General features: G+C 45.8%; 1 protein-coding gene across 1 annotated transcript in view; it reads right to left on the bottom strand.

Annotated features, from left to right (window-relative positions):
- Positions 1-17,984, bottom strand: part of LOC144684687 (prostatic acid phosphatase-like) — a 50,196-nt gene that overhangs the window by 9,991 nt on the left and 22,221 nt on the right. The window contains exons 4-9 of the mRNA XM_078548794.1: positions 16,389-16,541; positions 11,696-11,794; positions 10,987-11,082; positions 5,437-5,569; positions 600-691; positions 233-336 (exon numbers count right to left, since the gene is read on the bottom strand). Coding sequence (XP_078404920.1) covers positions 233-336; positions 600-691; positions 5,437-5,569; positions 10,987-11,082; positions 11,696-11,794; positions 16,389-16,541 — 677 coding nt within the window. The remainder of the gene's footprint in view (positions 1-232; positions 337-599; positions 692-5,436; positions 5,570-10,986; positions 11,083-11,695; positions 11,795-16,388; positions 16,542-17,984) is intronic.

Here is a 17,984-nt window from a genome sequence, read left to right as displayed (position 1 = left end):
TGCTGATAAAAACAATCAATTTGATGGATCGAAGAGGTGCCAGCATCCTGACTATCTGGATGAATGCAACCCAAAAGATGAGGGCCTAGTGTAATTGAATGCAGATCCTCGCCTTGAGTTTATACCCTCCTTTACTAATCAGCAGAGAACAGACCAACGATAGAGGCTGGGGAAATGGAGCCCAAACAGCGGTGTGCAGGGCAGATGCTTTTAAAACAAATTTCAGACGTACCCATCTTTCTCTTGGTAAAGCTCAAATATGTGACAGGCAGCATATGTTGGAGCAAGGCTGTAAACACCGAGAGCCATTTGAAGGGCTGCGATTGTTGTGTCATGCTGTGAAAAATGAGCAAGTTCAGAATGGATCAAATTGCTAAAGTGAATTGACTGCAAGCACCAACAAATAAATATGGGCATTGATCGTGGCGTGTTTAATAGCACCACCAATCCCGGTGTAATTATTACTGATCCTGGTGTAAATAATAAATATGAAGAAACATGGCCTTGTATATAACTGTTAGTCAGTTGTATTGAATACTGTTGTTTATGGTGTATTTAATACAAACATTTATATTCAATATTTCTGATGGGAGACTCACCGCCGAATACATGATCAATTTGAGAAGGGGATTGGAATTGCTGTCACATGTTGCTCGAGTAATGTTTTGGAGGATTTGCTTGAGGAGTACACCTGTAACAAGAACAAATCTTTAGCCACAGAATAAAAGAACAGAGGTAAACAGAGCTCATAGCAGTACAATAACAATAAAGACTATCAACACACAGTTATTCAGTGACAGCACTCAGATTGCATATTACCATTCCAGTCAAGCAAAAATGTGAAACCAGACCCTCCCAGAGACTGGTCAGGGTGGGGCAGTTACTGTGAAGCCAGACCCTCCCAGAGACTGGTCAGTGTGGGGCAGTTACTGTGAAGCCAGACCCTCCCAGAGACTGGTCAGTGTAGAGACAATGTAACAGCAGTTGGCCAATTAGTACCCAAGTCTGTTTCACCATTCAATAACATAATGGCCTTTGTTTGTTTTTTAACTCCATATCCCTTAATACCTTTCATTAACAAAAACCATCAATCTCAGATTTAAAATGAACATTTGATTGAGCAACAATTGCTGTTCGTGGATGAGTTCCAAATGTCTCCCACCCTGTGTGTGTGGATGTGTTTCCTAATTTCACTTCTGAAATGTCTGGCTTTATTTTCTAAACTATGTCCCAACCATTGGAAATAGTTTCTCTCTGCCTGCTCAATCATTCCCCTTAATCTGTTAAAAACTTCAATCAAAGCAACTTTAACCTTCTAAATCCAAGGGAATATAACCTGAGTTTGTGTAACCTCACCTATAACTTAACCTTTGGAGTCCAGGAATCATTCTGGTAAACCCACACTGTACTCCCTCCAAAGCCAACCTATCCTCCTAAGGTGTGGTGCCCAGAACTGTTCACAATACTCCAGGTGTGGTCTAACCAGGGCTTTGTGTAGCTGAAGCATGATTTCTACCCCCTTCTATTCCAGTTCTCCATATGTAAAGAGCAGAATTCCATAAGCCTTTCTGAATCTTTTCTGTACCTGTTCAGGACATTTTAATGATCTGTGTACCTGGAGCCCAAGTCTCATTTGGACCTTCACTGTTTCTAGTTTTTCACTATTTAGGAAGTCCCATTCTCTCCTTTTTAGATCCAAAGTGGATGACCTCACCTTCGTCTACATTGGACAAAATTGTGGCAAATGGATTTCATTCACTTAATCTATTAATATCTCTTTGTAATTTTACACTTCCATCTACACTGCTGACAATGCTGCCTATCTTAGTGTCATTAACTCATTAGCATATGTGGCTTTCTATCCAATCATCTAAGTTGTTAATAATTATGATGAATATTTGAGGTCCCATTACAGATCCTGGCAGGGCACCACCAGTCACATCCTGACAATCACAGTACCTGCCCATTATCTCTACCCTCTGTCTCCTGTCACTCAGCCAATTCCTAAACACATCAATAATTTGCTTTCAATTCCAAAGGCTTCAACTTTAGCTAATAATCTCTTGAAGGATTTTATCAAATGCCTTCCATATAAATGACATCCCCTGTCCACTATTTTAATCATCTCTTCAAAAAAATTCAATTAGGTGCCATCCCTGTTGAAGAAAGTGTGCAAGGAAATGCCTAGTAACCACAGGCTGATCCATTTAACATCAGTAAGATTTTAGAAACAATAATGTATGGAAATGGTGAGAAATATTAAATTTGACTAATCTAAATGGAATTATTTGATGAAGTGAAAGAGAAGGTTGATGTGGCTGTTGTCTATATGGATTTTAAGAAAGCATTTGACAAGGCACCAGGCTGATTAACAAAATTGAGGATCAGTATCAACTTGGATAAAATATTTACTTCAGGACAGAAAACAGTACACGAGGTAAATGCTTGTTTTTCAGACTGGAGGATAGTGTTTCCCCAAGGTCAGTGCCAAGACCAATGCTTTTTTGATATGTATAAAATTTCAAAATTTACCAATTATGCCAAACTTGGAGGTACAGCAAACAGTGAGGAGGTTACTAATCAACTACAACAGGACATGGATAGGCTAGCAGAATGGGCAGACAAGTAGCAGATGGAATTTAATACAGAGAAGTGTGAGGTGTGCATTCTGGCAGAAGGAATAGGGAGAGGCAATATAGACTAAATGGCACATTTCTAAAGAGTATACAGGAACAGAGGGACAATGGGGGTTCATGTGCATCAATCTCGGAAGATGGCAGGGCATATTGAGAGAATAGCTAGCAAAGCGTGAGATCTTGGACTTTATAGAGGTATTGCGTACAAAAGAAGGGAAGTTATACTGAACCTTTATAAAGCTCAGTTTAGGCTGCAACTAGAGTGCTGCATCCTGTTCAGGTTACCATACTTTGTGAGGGTCCTTGAGATGGTGCAGAGGAGATTTACCAGAATAGTTCCAAGGATGAGGGATTTTAGTTACAAGGTTAGGTTGGAGAAGCTGGGGTTGTTCTCCTTGGAGCAAAGGAGATTGAGGGGAGATTTGATAGAGGCGTACAAGATTATGACATTTGGATCAGTTAGACAAGGGAAAGGCTTCCCATTAGTTGATGGTACAAAGACGAGGGGACACAGATTTAAGGTTTTGGAGGAGAAATGAAAGGGGGCAATGCGAGGAAGAACTTTTTTTTTGTACACAGTGAGTGGAACTCTGACTACAAGGGTTGTGGAAGAGGAGAGAATGATTTCAAAAGGAAATTGGGTGGGCAGCTGAGGGAAATAAACTTGCAGAGCTACAGGGATCGAATGCAAGCAATGGGACTGACTGGGCTGTTCTACAGGGAGCCAGCATGGACACTTCTCTGTTATGATGCTATGGCTAGAATACTACTGGCCCTGGGACAAGGGCGTGGGAGGCAGGCAAGCTGATGGAATGCCGGGGAACTGCATCAGGACGGCTCCTCCACGCAGTCCCACTGAGGAAGTTTTACAGTGATGGGCTGCATTTATTTTCAATTCTTCCACAAAGTGTGGGCGTCACTGGTTAGGCCAGCATTTGTTGCCCATGCGTTGGCACCCACAGTGCTGTTAGGGAGAGAGAGTTCCAGGATTGTGACCCAGCGACCGTGAAGGAACAGCAATATATTTCCAAGTAAGGCTGGTGAGTGACTTAGAGGGGAACTTCCAGGTGGTGGTGTACCCGTGTATTTGCTGCCCTTGTCCTTCTCGATGTTAGCGGTCATGAGTTTGGAAGGTGCTGTCTAAGGAGCCTTGGTGAGTTTCTGCAGCACATCTTGCAGATGGTACACACTGCTGCCCCTGTTCATTGGTGGTGGAGGGAGTCAATGTTTGTGGATGTGGTGTCAATCAAGCAGGCTGCTTTGTCCTGGACGGTGTCAAGCTTCTTGAGTGTTGTGGGAGCTGCACTCATCCAGGCAAGTGGAGAGTATTCCATCACACTCCTGACTTGTAGATCGTGAACAGGGTTTGGGGAGTCAGGAGGCGAGTTACTCACTGTAGGGTTCCTAGCCTCTGACCAGCTCTTGTAGCCACAGTATTTATATGGCTAGTCCAGTTCAGTTTATGGTCAACAGTAACCCTCAGGATGTTGATAGTGGGGGATTCAGTGATGGTAATGGCATTGAATGTCAAGGGACGATGGTTAGATTATTTTTGGAGATTGTCATTGCCTGGCACTTAAGTGGCAAGTAACATTCATGCCACACATCAGCCCAAGACTAAATATTGTCCAGGTCTTGCTGCATTTGGACATGGACTGCTTCAGTATCCAAGGAGTCACAAATGGTGCTGAACATTGTATAGTGAACATTCCCATTCCTGACTTTATGATGAAGCAACTGAAGATGGTTGGGCTGAGGACACTACCCTGAAAAACTCCTACAGTGATGTCCTGGGACTGAAATGATTGACCTCCAACAACCACAAACATCTTCCTTTGCTAGGCATGGCTCCAACTAGCATAACCACTGATACCCATTGACTTCACTTTTTTTAGAGCTCTTTAATGCCACACTCGGTCAAATGCTGCCTTGATGTCAAGGGCAGTCACTCTCACCTCACTTCTGGAGTTCAGCTCTTTTATCCATGTTTAAATCAAGGCTGTAATGCAGTCAGGAGCTGAGTGACCCTGGCTGAACCCAAACTGAGCATCAGTGAGGTTATTGCTGAGGATGTGCCACTTGATAGCACTGTTGACAACACCTTCCATCACATTGCTGATGATCAAGAGTAGACTGATGGTTAAGAAGTCATATGGAATACTTTTCTTTATTAGTTGAAACATAGAATATAAGAGCAGGGAAGTTATGCTGGAACTATATAAAACATTAATTAGGCCACAAGTTGAGTATTGTGTGCAATTCTGGTCACCTCATTACAGAAAGGATGCAATTGCAGTAGAGAGGGGGTATAGGGGAGATTGACAAGGATGTTACCAGGACTGGAAAATTGCAGCCATGAGGAAAGACTGGATAGGCTGGGGTTGTTCTCCTTGGAACAGAGGGGGCTGAGGGTAGATTAGATTGAGGTGTACAAGGTTGTATGGGTCCTGGATAGAGTGGATGGGAGGGCCTATTTCCATATTATTTTTCAATAATCCAATATTATTTTCCTTGGGATGTCAGACATGCTGACCCCTTCCTCTACTGTAAATACTGACAAAGTCTTTATTCAACATGTCCTTGATTTTCTTAATTTTCATTAATAATGTCACTGTGGCAAGAGTTCTGTTGCTGGAAAACCAGATACTCAAGATCTGGGGCTTCAACAGTGACATAGGGAGAGCTAGGTGCTGCTGAGCAAGACCAGACCAGATACTATAGGAACAGTCTTCTTTCATCTTTCACCATCCTGCCCCATCACATCTTCAGGCCTCAGCCCAAATCATCGGCCCTCACTCACCCCCTTGGAGCCGTGATTTCTCCTTCCACTTGTACATTTCATAGTCAGACTGGAGGGCAAATTCCTTCAGTTGCCTCATATGCTCCATTGTGTCAGGAGTCACCCAGGCTGGAAGAGTGAAGTTGTGAGCTCGCTGTCCAAGTAAAATGGAAGAACAAGTTAATAATTGATCAGGACTATCCAGCTTGCAACAGAGAGACAGAGCTCATCCCAGCTATGCCCAGTTGGCCTCAGTGCCAACAGGTCTTTGGAGTGTCACAACTAACACCAGTGACCCTCGAGGACTGGTGGCTGAGCAAAGGCTCAAGCTGAGCTGTAATGATGACTTGCAGTCACTGTCCCAGAACCTCCACCAAAAGAAAGCAGACCCCATGCCCCACGCACCAGCCTTGGCCCCGGTCCTGGACACACCCAACCCAACCATAGTACATGCCTTAATAAAAGAAAGATACTGCAGATACTGGAAAACCAAAACAAAAACAGAAAATGCTGGAAAACCCCAGCAGGTCTGGCAGCAGCTGTGGAGAGAAATAAAGTTAACGTTTCAGTCCAATATTTCTGAAGATGACTCATATTGGACTCGAAATGTTAACTCTGTTTCTCTCTGCTGCTGAGCTTTTCCAGCATTTCTGTTTTTATCTCACTGTACACCCTACCCATTTATACTAAACCCCCAATCCACCCTGTGACACCAGAGAGAAACACATGGTTTTTGAGCACCGGGTAAAACCTCTAAAATTAGATTTCCCTAATCAAAGCTAATTCTACTAAAAGAATTTAAAAACTGTACCCCCATTAACATTAGATACCATATTGAGGAACAAAGCATCACCAAACAGTGAAGGATGCTGCTCTAATGGTAGACAACTATAAGCTTACACAGAAACCTTTTAATAAAAGGCCGTGGCCTGAAGAGGTGAAGACGCAAAATGGTGAAAAATGAAAAAAGACTAATCTCTAGTAATGCCCAGCAGTCCCAGAAGGACAGAAGTGAGGGAACAATAGGAGATGGGTAAATATGAAAGAAAGAATGAGAACACAAGTCAGGAAGGAAGGGGTAGGGGGTAGGAACAATCCCAACAACCTGTGCGCTTTCACTGCAATAAGGCAGGGCATGTTAAAGCTAATTGCTGGAGGCTGAAGGGGAATACAGTGGGTTTTATTGGGGTTCACAAGGCCAGCAGAGGAAAGGATATCTTGTCAGGGATCATGACAGGCAAGTCAGTGGCCCTAACCACAGTGATTGACCCTTCCATGGATGTAGTAGAGTCTGACAAAATCCCTGAGGGTTACCAGGTTTTGTTTTTAAAGGAGGTGGCCCTGTTCTCCTCTAGCGAGGAAAGCAAGCCCATTATCCTGCTCAGGGATACAAGGGCCACCCAATCACTATCAGAGCACTGAAGAAGGGTCATACAGACTCAAAACGTTAGCCTCTGTGGAGACAGAAACAGAGTTGTCAGACCTGCTGAGTTTTTCCAGCATTTTCTGTTTTTATAACATTGTGTAAACTTTGAAATAGTGCTCTCAAATGGTTTAGATGGTCTTCCCAGTTGTTGCTATATTACCAGTAAGTCATCAATGTACACAACATAGTTGTGTAAGCTAGCCACTTCGGTTTATTAACCTTTGAAAGGTGACTGCAGTGTTCTTGAAACTGAAAGGCATTACTTTACACTGGAATAAGCCATCTGGGGGCTCATGAAAGCGGAGATTTCTTTCACTTGGGTGGTCATGGGGACTTGCCAGAACCCTCTCAATCAATCAATTTTGCGACTGTAAGTGGAGTTGCCTGCTCAGTCTATAGTCTTCAATGCAAGGAATAGGGTTTGGACCACGGCATTAAGTTTTCAATAGTCAAAATAGAGCCTTTTGGAACCATTTGGCCTGGGGACTAATACGATAGGAGAACTCCAGGGGCCACCCAATCACTATGGTGGAAAGCATGACCTTCCCACCAGAGAGTGCAGTCAAGGTGAAGGTTCTAGTGAAGGGTATTGAGGGTGGGTTTATGCCCATAGCCCTATAAAATCAGGTCCAACTGGAGTGTGACCTTGTTTTGGGACCGTTTACAATAGGGATCATCCCTTGTCTGGTTGTGGATGGAGTAGGATGCTCCTGGGGAATAATTGGGGGAGCGGCGGCACACGGAGTGGGTAGCCTCCCAAGTAGTCTCAAATAAGTCAAGTGAGGTCAGGGAGATGGCGCAGTTGTGGGAACAAATCCCTGATATCTTTCCTGATTGGTCCATGGCTAAGCAACTCTAGAGGGAGCTGAATCAGCACTTCAGACAGATGGTCCAATGGCCTGGCTGTCTGAAACTTTCCTTGACGATTTAAATGAACAGAAGAAGGAGGTATTCAGCAGACCCTCCTTGATTGAGGCCCAACAAGCAGATCCAGATTTAAAATGAATCGCACAGACCATCAATTCTGAGACCAAAGCAGAAGGTGGGAGGGGGGGGTGCCCAAGTGCTTTGACACAGAAAATGGGGGCAGTAGTGGGGGTAAATGAGGAAGAAAATGACCTAGCAAATTCCCAAATTGAACCCCTATGTGAAGCTAGCCAACAGTATTAGGGGAATTAGACGCAGCACTTAATTAATTATTTTAATGCTGAGCAGAGGAAAGACATGACCAAACTGCTTGGAGAGTTTAAGTATGTAGGGACAAGCCAAGTTGCACTTCCTTTGCCCTTCATGTAGGAGAGAGTCCACCTACTAAACAGAGCCAGCGTTGGCCGAGCCCCAATAAATTAGCCCAAGTTCGAGAGGAGATTTGAGACATTTTGAAGAACTACAATCAAACCCAGTCCAAGCAGCTGGAGTTCTCCTATCGTATTAGTCCCCAGGCCAAATGGTTCCAAAAGGCTCTGTATTGACTATTGAAAACTTAATGCCATGGTCCAAACCCTATTCCTCGCATTGAAGACTATCGACTGAGCAGGCAACTCCACTTACAGTCGCAAAATTGATTGATTGATTGAGAGGGTTCTGGCAAGTCCCCATGACCACCCAAGTGAAAAAAATCTCAGCTTTCATGACCCCCCAGGTGGCTTATTCCAGTGTAAAGTAATGCCTTTCAGTTTCAGGAACACTGCAGTCACCTTTCAAAGGTTAATAAACCGAAGAGGCTAGCTTACACAACTATGTTGTGTATATTGATGACTTACTGGTAATATAGCAACAACTGGGAAGACCATCTAAACCATTTGAGAGCACTATTTCAAAGTTTACACAATGCTATAAAAACAGAAAATGCTGGAAAAACTCAGCAGGTCTGACAGCATCTATAGAGACAGAAACAGAGTTAACGTTTTGAGTCTGTATGACCCTTCTTCAGCACTCTGAAGAAAAATGTCAAGATAGTGTGGTCAGTTCTGTGCCAGGTGGCTTTTGAAGAGTTGAAGGCTATCCTAACAAATGAATCTGTACTAGCAGTCCCAGACTTTAATTGGTCACTTAAGGTGGCCATTGACTCAAGCGATATAAGAATAGGAGCTGTTTTACTCAGGAAGATGAATCAGGTATTGAAAAGCCAATTGGATATTTTTCAAAAAAAGTTAAATAAGCACCAACAGAAATATTCCACCATGGAGAAGGAGGCAGCTCTGGGACCTCTGCTAATGCTTCAACATTGGAGGTTTATATTAACACTGGACACAGGAAAATACACTGACCGCAACCCACTAACCTTATTAGCGAAATTTAATGCCAAAGCAAGATTTTTCAGGTGGAGTCTGTTGCTTCAACCATTTAGTTTAAAAATCATACATATTGCAGGAAGGAACAATGTAATTGTGAATGCTCTATCCAGAATTTAAAATAAGCAAATGTCACAAATAAGCTGTAGAAGGCTTAGTGACAATGCCCTTGATGAATGCATGTGAATGAGTGTGAGAGAAAGTTTGCTATTATGTGTCTTTAATTTTCTTCCTCCTGTATTATAACAAAGAAAAAAATGAAGTGTCAGGAAATTTTGTTTTTTCCCCTTTTTGCACAGGGGACAAAGCTGTACCCACAGGTATATGAAAAACAAACACCATTTTTAAAAAAAAATTGGAGACTGGACAAGCATTGTAACAAGGGAGTCAGGTGATCTCCCTCCTTGTCTGCAAAACTACATGAAACGGCCCAAGGATGGAACTTTAGTCTGTTTGTTTGCTCAGGACATTAAAATGTAAATAACCTTTTTTAGAGCATTCCTTGGAAAGAATAAATGAAACAGATTTAACAGTTACTATTCCCAAAACTGATGCACAATGACCCCACATACCTGGTGGCTGCAGAATGAAATTCCACAGAATGGGAGCGAGGGAAAAAAAAACAAACATTCTATCACAAGGGGATGCAACCAGCTGAGATTCAAACCCATTGTGCATCAAGGTTGACATCATCAGGGATCGCTTGTATGGACAAATGGAACACCAGTACTCTGGTCACTTGACACAAACCAGCTTGTGATTAAGAAACGCTTTATTAACACACATCTTGAGAGCAGCCTCCAATGTCAATGTGTATGGGAGACAGAGACCACAGGGGGAAGAGATCCTGCCCAGAATCCATTAACATGCAGAGGACTGGAGCTATCCTTTTACCTGCAGATTTGAAAAACCCAGCCAGAACTTCACAACAGGGGCTCAACTGCACCTCCAACTGGAGCAAAGCCAGAAACCAGTTGTTATAAGCTGTAAGCCACTGAACTCATCCCTAGAAACTTCCAGCATACATTTTCTTCAGGTGAGCCAAAAGGAACCAAAGATCTGCAACATTTCCAGCTTCCATCATGAAAGACAGGGTTAATAGTGACTTTATGGGCTCTTGAAAAACTGAGGTGCATGCTACCGTTTTTGTAATCACCTTTTCTTATGTGTGCGAGCGCAAGTTTGTGAGAGCGAGTATGCATGCTCCTCTTTTGTGTGATTGGGTGCTGTTGCGATTATATTCGGGTATAGAGAAATAAACATTTATTCTTTCTTGATAGTCGCAGCACGAGGTGTTAAAACAGTTTTCTTTAAAACACATCTTGTTACGGTTAGTCAAGAGATGGGGGAAAAAAAAGAGGAACTACCCTATCATCTCTCTATTCGTTACAGATTACACATGCCTCCTCCCTAACTTGTGGTCACCGCAGCCACTGTCACATTTCTGCTCCTGGGATCTTTCTGGTTGCAAATTGGCTGCAGAACTTCCTACATTACAACAGTGGGTACACTTCAAACATGTTTCATTGGTTGTAAAGCACTTTAGGACATCATGGAGCTGTGTAATGCACATCCTTGTTTTGATTACTTTCTGTAACTGTTGAGACACAGTCAGGGTTTATTCTCAAGTACCAACCCTTCTACCCTGCTAACTTTCTGTGATCAAACCCTAATTTGCAATCAGACCATACCCACAGAGTAGAGGCAGGATGAACAGGGAGGGTGGTATAGCACTAGCACAGGTGTGAGTGCACGTGCATACCTGCGTGCACACTGCAGTCACCCTTACCCTGCAGGTTGCAGTTTTAGATCCCATTGAAAACCAGTTTATCACAACTCTGTGCTACTCACCTCACAGTACAGGATGTCGTAAATCCACCACACAGTAGGCAGCAAAACTTGCTGAAAGGGAACCCCCACATTTATAGATAACCTCTTCAGAAAGTCCTACACAAGTGACCAGTAATAGAACACATCAGAAAATGCAAATGTTAATTGCCAAAAGGATGTTGTTGAAATTGGGGAGGCGGGGGGGGGGGAACGGAGGGAGGGTCCCTGAGCGAGTTACCCCCATCTTGGCGAGAGCGTCCCTAAGATGGTCAGAGTTACACCCACCTCATCCATGCTGTGAAACATTACTCTTGGACATACTGATCCAGGTGCAAAAGCACCAAAGCTTCCTTGGAATTAGTTCCAATACTCTAAGGAGAATGATAACCAAGTTAAAATCATTAGGCGGTTTTGGGGCAGGGGCCGGGTTTTAAAATCTTAAAAGTCAGCTTTCTGGGACAAACCTGCCTCCAACCTGCCCACTTCTGTCTTTAACAGAGAGTAGAGGGGGAGGTGACCAGGTGACCAACTCGCCCCAGGGATCTGGGGTACCATTTTAAATATGGTATAAAAACTCAGCATGTTTGGCAGCATTTGTGGAGAGAGAAACAGAGTTAATGTTTTGAGTCTCGCTTGACGGCTGGCTGAGAGCGCGCGGGCGGGAGTGCAACAGGGAGCGCGACGGAGAGATTAGATAGATTTGTGTTGGTGAATTATGCTTGACACTTACATGGTTCTCCCGTATTATTGCCTTGTATTGTGGACAATTCATTGTCTCATTCAACAACTCTTCATAGCGAGGGCAGTTTTTCAATGGGTACATCAGCAACTAAAAAGATTCAGATTGCATCAGTGCCAGCATGATGTTCATACCATCTCCACCCTGCTCAGTGCAAGTGCAAAGGCCAGCACAGCCCGGCCCCGCCCGAGGGCCGCCGCTCCCACCCCCAGCCCCGCCCGATGACCACCGCTCCCACCCCCCCGACCCCCCAGCCCCGCTGCTCCCCCCAACCCGGGCCCGCCCGAGGGCCGCCGCTCCCCCCCCACTTGCCCGAGGGCCACCGCTCCCACCCCCAGCCCCGCCACCCCACCCCCAGCCCCGCCGCTCCCCCCCAACCCCGCCCAAGGGCCACCGCTCCCCCCCCCAGCCCCGCCGCTCCCCCCCGCCTCACCCGAGGGCCGCCGCTCCCCCCCACCCGACCCCACCGCTCCCACCACCCCGGCCCCAGCACCGGTCCACAGGGCCCAGTGCTCTCCCCCGCCCCCGTCCGTCCGTCCGTGCACCGGTCCACAGGGCCCAGTGCTCTCCCCCGCCCCCATCCGTCAGTCCACAGGGCCCAGTGCTCTCCCCCGCCCCCGTCCGTCCGTCCGTGCACCGGTCCACAGGGCCCAGTGCTCTCCCCCGCCCCCGTCCGTCCGTCCGTCCGTGCACCGGTCCACAGGGCCCAGTGCTCTCCCCCGCCCCCGTCCGTCCGTGCACCGGTCCACAGGGCCCAGTGCTCTCCCCCACCCCCGTCTGTCCGTCCGTGCACCAGTCCACAGGGCCCAGTGCTCTCCCCCGCCCCTATCCGTCCTTGCACTGGTCCACAGAGCCCAGTGCTCTCCCCCGCCCCCGTCCGTCCATGCACTGGTCCACAGTCCCCGCGCTCCCGAATTCCCCCCCCTCACCCCGTGTACCAGTGCGCAGTGCTCCACACCGCCCCCTCCATGTACAGTGCACTGTTCTCAGAATCACAGAATTGTTACATTGCAGACGGAGGCCATTCGGCCCATCGTTTCTGCACCGGCTTTTCAAATGAGCAATTCACCTAGTACCATTCCCCTACCTTCTCCCCATAACCCCGCACATTCTTCCTTTTCAGGTAACCATCTAGTTTCCTGCTGAAAGCCTCGATTGACCATCTCCGCCACACTCAGGCAGTGCATTCCAGACCCTCAACACTCACTGCGTCAAAATGGTTTTTCTCCTGTCACTTTGGCGTTTTTGCCAATTATTTTATATCTGTGCCTTCTGGTTCTCAGCCCTTCCATCAATGGGATTAGTTTCTCCCCATCGACTCTGTCCAGATCCCTTGTGATCTTGAAAACCTGTGTCAAATCTCCTCTCAACCTTCTTTTCTCCAAGGAAAACAAGCCTAACTTCTCCAATCTATCTTCATAACTGGGCTTCATTCATTCCTGGGACCATTCTTGTGAACCTTTTCTGCACTCTTTCCAATGTCTGTCAATTTTTCCTTAATGTGCGACACCACATCTGGATGCAATAGTCCAGCTGAGGCCAAACTAGTATCTTATACAAGTTCAACATAACCTCCTTGCTCTTGTACTCTAATGCCCTATTGATAAAGCCTAGGATACTGTATGTTTTATTAAACACTCTCTCAACCTATCCTGCCACTTTCAATGACTTATGCACATATACACCCAGGTACCTCTGCTCTTTCACTCCCTATAGAGTTGTACCCGTTACTTTACAGAGTCTCTCCATGTTCATCGTCCCAAAATGAATAATTTCACATTGAACTTCATCTGCTACTTGCCCAACCATTCCACCAACTTGTCTATGTCCTTTTGAAGTTCTGCACTATCCCCCTCATAATTCACAATGCTTCCAAGTGTCGTATCATCTGCAAATTTTGAAATCATGGCCTGTACACCAAGGTCTAGGTCATTAATATATGTCAGGAAAAGCAAACCAACACTGATTCTGGGGAACTCTACTACAAACCTTCCTCCAGCCTGAAAAACATCCAGAACCACTACTGTTTCCTGTCACTTAGCCAATTCCGCATCCATGTTGCTACTGTCCCTTTTATTCCATGAATGTTAACTTTGCTCACAGGTCTGTTGTGCAGCACTGTATCAAATGCTTTTTGGAAGTCTATGTAAACCACATCAACAGCATTTCCCCCATCAACTTGCTCTGTTAGCTTTTCAAAAAAACTCCAGCAAGTTAGTTTAAAAACCTTAAGGAACCCATGCTGGCTTTCCTTAATTAACCCACATTCGTCTACGTGACTATTAATTTTGTCCTGAATTATTGTTTCTAGAAGTTTCCCCACCACCAAAGTTAAACTGACCAGCCTGAAGTTGCTGGGCTTACCTTTACACCCTTTTATGAAGGAGGGTGTAACGTTTACAATTCTCTACTCCTCTGGGACCACCCTGGAGTCTAAGGAAGACTGAAAATTATGGCCAGTTGCTCCACATTTTCCACTCTCACTTCCCTCAGTATCCTTGGATGCATCTCATCCAGCCCTGGCCCAGATGTTGAATAATTATTTTAAGCTGAATTGCTCTTTGTCTTTTTCCATAGTCAGCCTGAACCTTATGATACAATGATCACTGTCCCCTAACTCCTACTGACACTTGATCCACCTTATTCCCAAGAACCAGGTCTAGCAGTGCCTTCTTTCTCGTTGGGCTGGAAGCATACAGCTGTAGAAAATTCTCCTGAACACATTTTAGGAACTCTTGACCCTCTGCCCTTCACACTACTGCTATCCCAGTCTATAGTCAGATAATTAAAGTCTCCCCTTATAACTACTCTATAATTCTTCCACCTCTCCGTAACTACCTTGCCAATTTGATCCTCTACATCTTTCCCACTAGTTGGTGGCCTACAGACTACACCAAGCCATGTAATTGCACCTTTTTAGTTCCTTAGCTCTAGCCAAATAGATTCTGCCCTTGGCCCCTCTGGGACACCCTCCATCGCCACTGCAATGCTCTCCTTAAATCAATACTGCTGCCCCATCTCCTTTCCTTCCTTTGCTGAACACCTGTATCCAGGAATATTTAACACCAAGTCCTGCCCTATTTTGAGCCAGGTCTCTGTTATAGCCCAACATCATATTCCCACATGGCAATCTGCATCTACAACTCACTAGTCTTATTTACCACACTCCATGCATTCACATTCATGCACAGTAACCGTGATTTAGACTTTATTACTTTCTCCCTTACTCTGGCCGAATTGTTCTATTAACTATTCTATTAATTTACTATTCCCTATTCTAATGCTATCCATCTCTCCCAGTATTCTGTGTACCTTGGTATTCCTCTCTGATATTACCTTCCTGCAGCCCTGAAAAGTTAGTTTAAACAAGGAACTCTGTCCCATCTCTCTTTAGGTCTATATATCCCTCATCTCCCCCAGAGGTGGTTCCAGCGTCCCAAGAATCTTAAGTCCTCCCTCCTGCACCAGCTTTCCAGCCAAGTATTCATCTGCTTTATCCTCCTATTTCTATACCCACTTGCATGTGGAGTAATCCAGAGATTACTACTTTTGAGGTCCTGAATGCTAATTTCCTACCCAACTCCCTAAATTCTGACAGCAGAACAGCATCCCTCTTTCTACCCATGTCGTTGGTGCCGATGTGGACCACAGCTCCTGGCTACCCTCTCAGGATGCCCTGCAGCCGCTCAGTGACATCCTTGACTCTGCCTCCTTGGTGCCAACACATCATCCTGGATTCACGTCTGTAGCTGTGGAAGCACCTATCTATTCTCCTAACGTTCAAATCACCTACTGCCATTGCACTTCCAGACTTCCTTATACTCCTTTGTACAGCTCAGCCAGCCATGGTGCCATGGACTTGGCTCTGGCTGCACTTCCCAGATGAACCATCACTCTCATCAGTATTCAGAAATGGGATGCACTCAGGGGACTCCTGCAGTACCTGCCTGTTCCTTTTTGACTGGTGGTCACCTGTTCCCTCTCTCCCTGCATACTCTTAAGCTGCAGAGTGATCACAACTATAAAATGTGCTATCCACAAAGCTCTCAACCTCATGGATGCACCACAGTGACCCCAAATGCTGCTCAAGTTCCGAAACCCAGAGCTCAAGCTGCTGAAACCGATGACACTTCCTGCACAAATGGTCATCCAGAACTCGAGAAGCGTCCTAGAGTCCCCTCATCACAGGATGTGTGCACTCGAGGCTGGAGCAGCCCGGTCATTCCATTATTTATTAGTTAATCTTGCAGCTAATAAACCTTACTAATACTAATAAACCTTACTGCTTTTAATAAACTTATACTAATACTGACAAATCCTCTTAATACTTAAGACATTATTTTTAAATAAGATTTATTACTAGTAAAGATAAGACTCACCAGCTACTCACTAGTCATTAAAAATATTAAGAATTAATAATAAAGATTTTTAATCTACCAGCTGTTGACTCAATCCCTAACCAGCAATACTCACCAGCCAATCATCTTATGACTTTTTGGTGATGTCATAGTTTTTTAAAAATCTCTTTCAAACTCCCTCTTGACCTTTATGACCCTGAAGTCTCCCCCGAATGCTCACTGTAGCTCGCCCCCTATATCTATCTGTGCATGGTGCCGTGCTCTCCCCCTGTATCTACCAGTGTATTGTGCATTATTGCTCTTCACTCAGTGTTATGGATACTTGCCTTTTCATCTTCTGCAGGTACTGTATGCACGGGAATTGGTTGCCAGTTAAGGTCAGGTTTAAAGATCTGATGTCCATGTGGAGGGTACAGACCAGCGAGATCCGACAGAGCACTCATTAGAGTCCGGTCAACATCTGTACTCCGAACATAAATCTACAGTGGAGAGAAAACAGTTGTATGTGTAGGAATACAAAAGGCAGTTCCTTGTTCAGAGATTAACCATGCCTACCCACCCACCTTCTTATCAAATTCTATCAGTCTTGCATGGCATAATCACATCCAGTTGCTTCTGGGCCCAACTCATTTCTTCCATTTTAGTGCCTTTCCTGGAAACTCACTACACATTTCCAAAGCCTGAATTTTACCTTGGTGGGCGAGACTGTGACTGGACGGGAGAAGAGATGCCGCCTGTGATCGGCCCCTGAACGCAATTTCACGCTGGCTGGCCAATTAAGGCCCACCCAGTGTGAAATGCATCTTCCCAATGGTTGCCTGGTGGCAGCCTGTCAGGTTCAATGGCAACCCAGCACAGGGTTTAAAAATGGCACGGGCAGCTCCATGAAGGCTGCCAGGGAAGAACATATTTTCAGCACTCTGAAGACTAAAGTTATGATCTCAAATGCGGCTGGAGATGCCAGGCGGGAGGGAAGATCGGGTGGGCACTCAGCGGCAGCCCCCCGCCCCCAGTTTTCAGGCAAGTGCCTTGTGGTCCACCTGGAGGTGGTGGCTCCCAGGTAAGACACCCTTGACCCAGAGATGGAAGGAAGGAGGAGGCCACTGCACCTGACAAAGAGAGCTTGGGAGGAGGTGGCAGCACAGGTCAGCAGCTACGACGTTGTGCGGCGCACATGGGTACAGTGCTGCAAAAGGTTTAATGACCTGCTACACTTGGGAAGGGTACTATGTAGGCAAGGATCAGGTGTGGTGAAGGTGTTAAGGGCTGGCCATCCCCCCCATGGAGCTCAGGGGTGTTGGAGTCTGAGTGCCAACTGTCAATGGCACCGGAGCTGGCCAAGGGGGTGAGCCATGGCTGCTTGGACTGAGTGCCTTGCAGCTCGAGGGCCACAACTCGGGTATGCCCTGCAAGCTGTTCCTCAGCTGGGGTTGGCCAGGCTGCAATGGCACTGCAGGTAGAGAGTGGGCTAATCAATGCTCCTCTGTCCTTTCAGGAGAAGACGACCCATAACACTGAAAGTTCACGGACAGACGGAGGCCCCCCCAAGCCTCCTAATCCTAACCAGATTCAAGCAAGGCACCTTGGAGCTGGAGAGCCGCCACGCACCTCGGTCAACCGGCCGCGGAGAGGCTGGGGTGTCAGACGAAGGCAAGAGTGCACAGAGGTAAGAGTGTGTCGGACTGTGCAAACATTTTGCAGTCTCATCATTGGTGGGAGCCTCAAAACTGGAGTCCCCATTGATTATTGAAAGAAGATAGCACCATGACACAGATCTCCATTGTCTCACCAGGGTGCCTGGTATGCACAGTGAGAGCGTGATGACTTAAACGAATAACATGTCCTTGTCCTCCCTTAGCTTCACTAGCACACACTCAATCGCAGGATCCTGAAGGGCCACCCCTGACGCCAGAGGGCCGTCA

The sequence above is a fragment of the Cetorhinus maximus genome, chromosome 9 (assembly GCF_964194155.1).
Source record: "Cetorhinus maximus chromosome 9, sCetMax3.hap1.1, whole genome shotgun sequence".
Taxonomy (NCBI): Eukaryota; Metazoa; Chordata; class Chondrichthyes; order Lamniformes; family Cetorhinidae; genus Cetorhinus; species Cetorhinus maximus.
The sequence above is the reverse complement of the archived record's forward strand: the minus strand, read 5'-3'. Positions and strand labels throughout refer to the sequence as shown.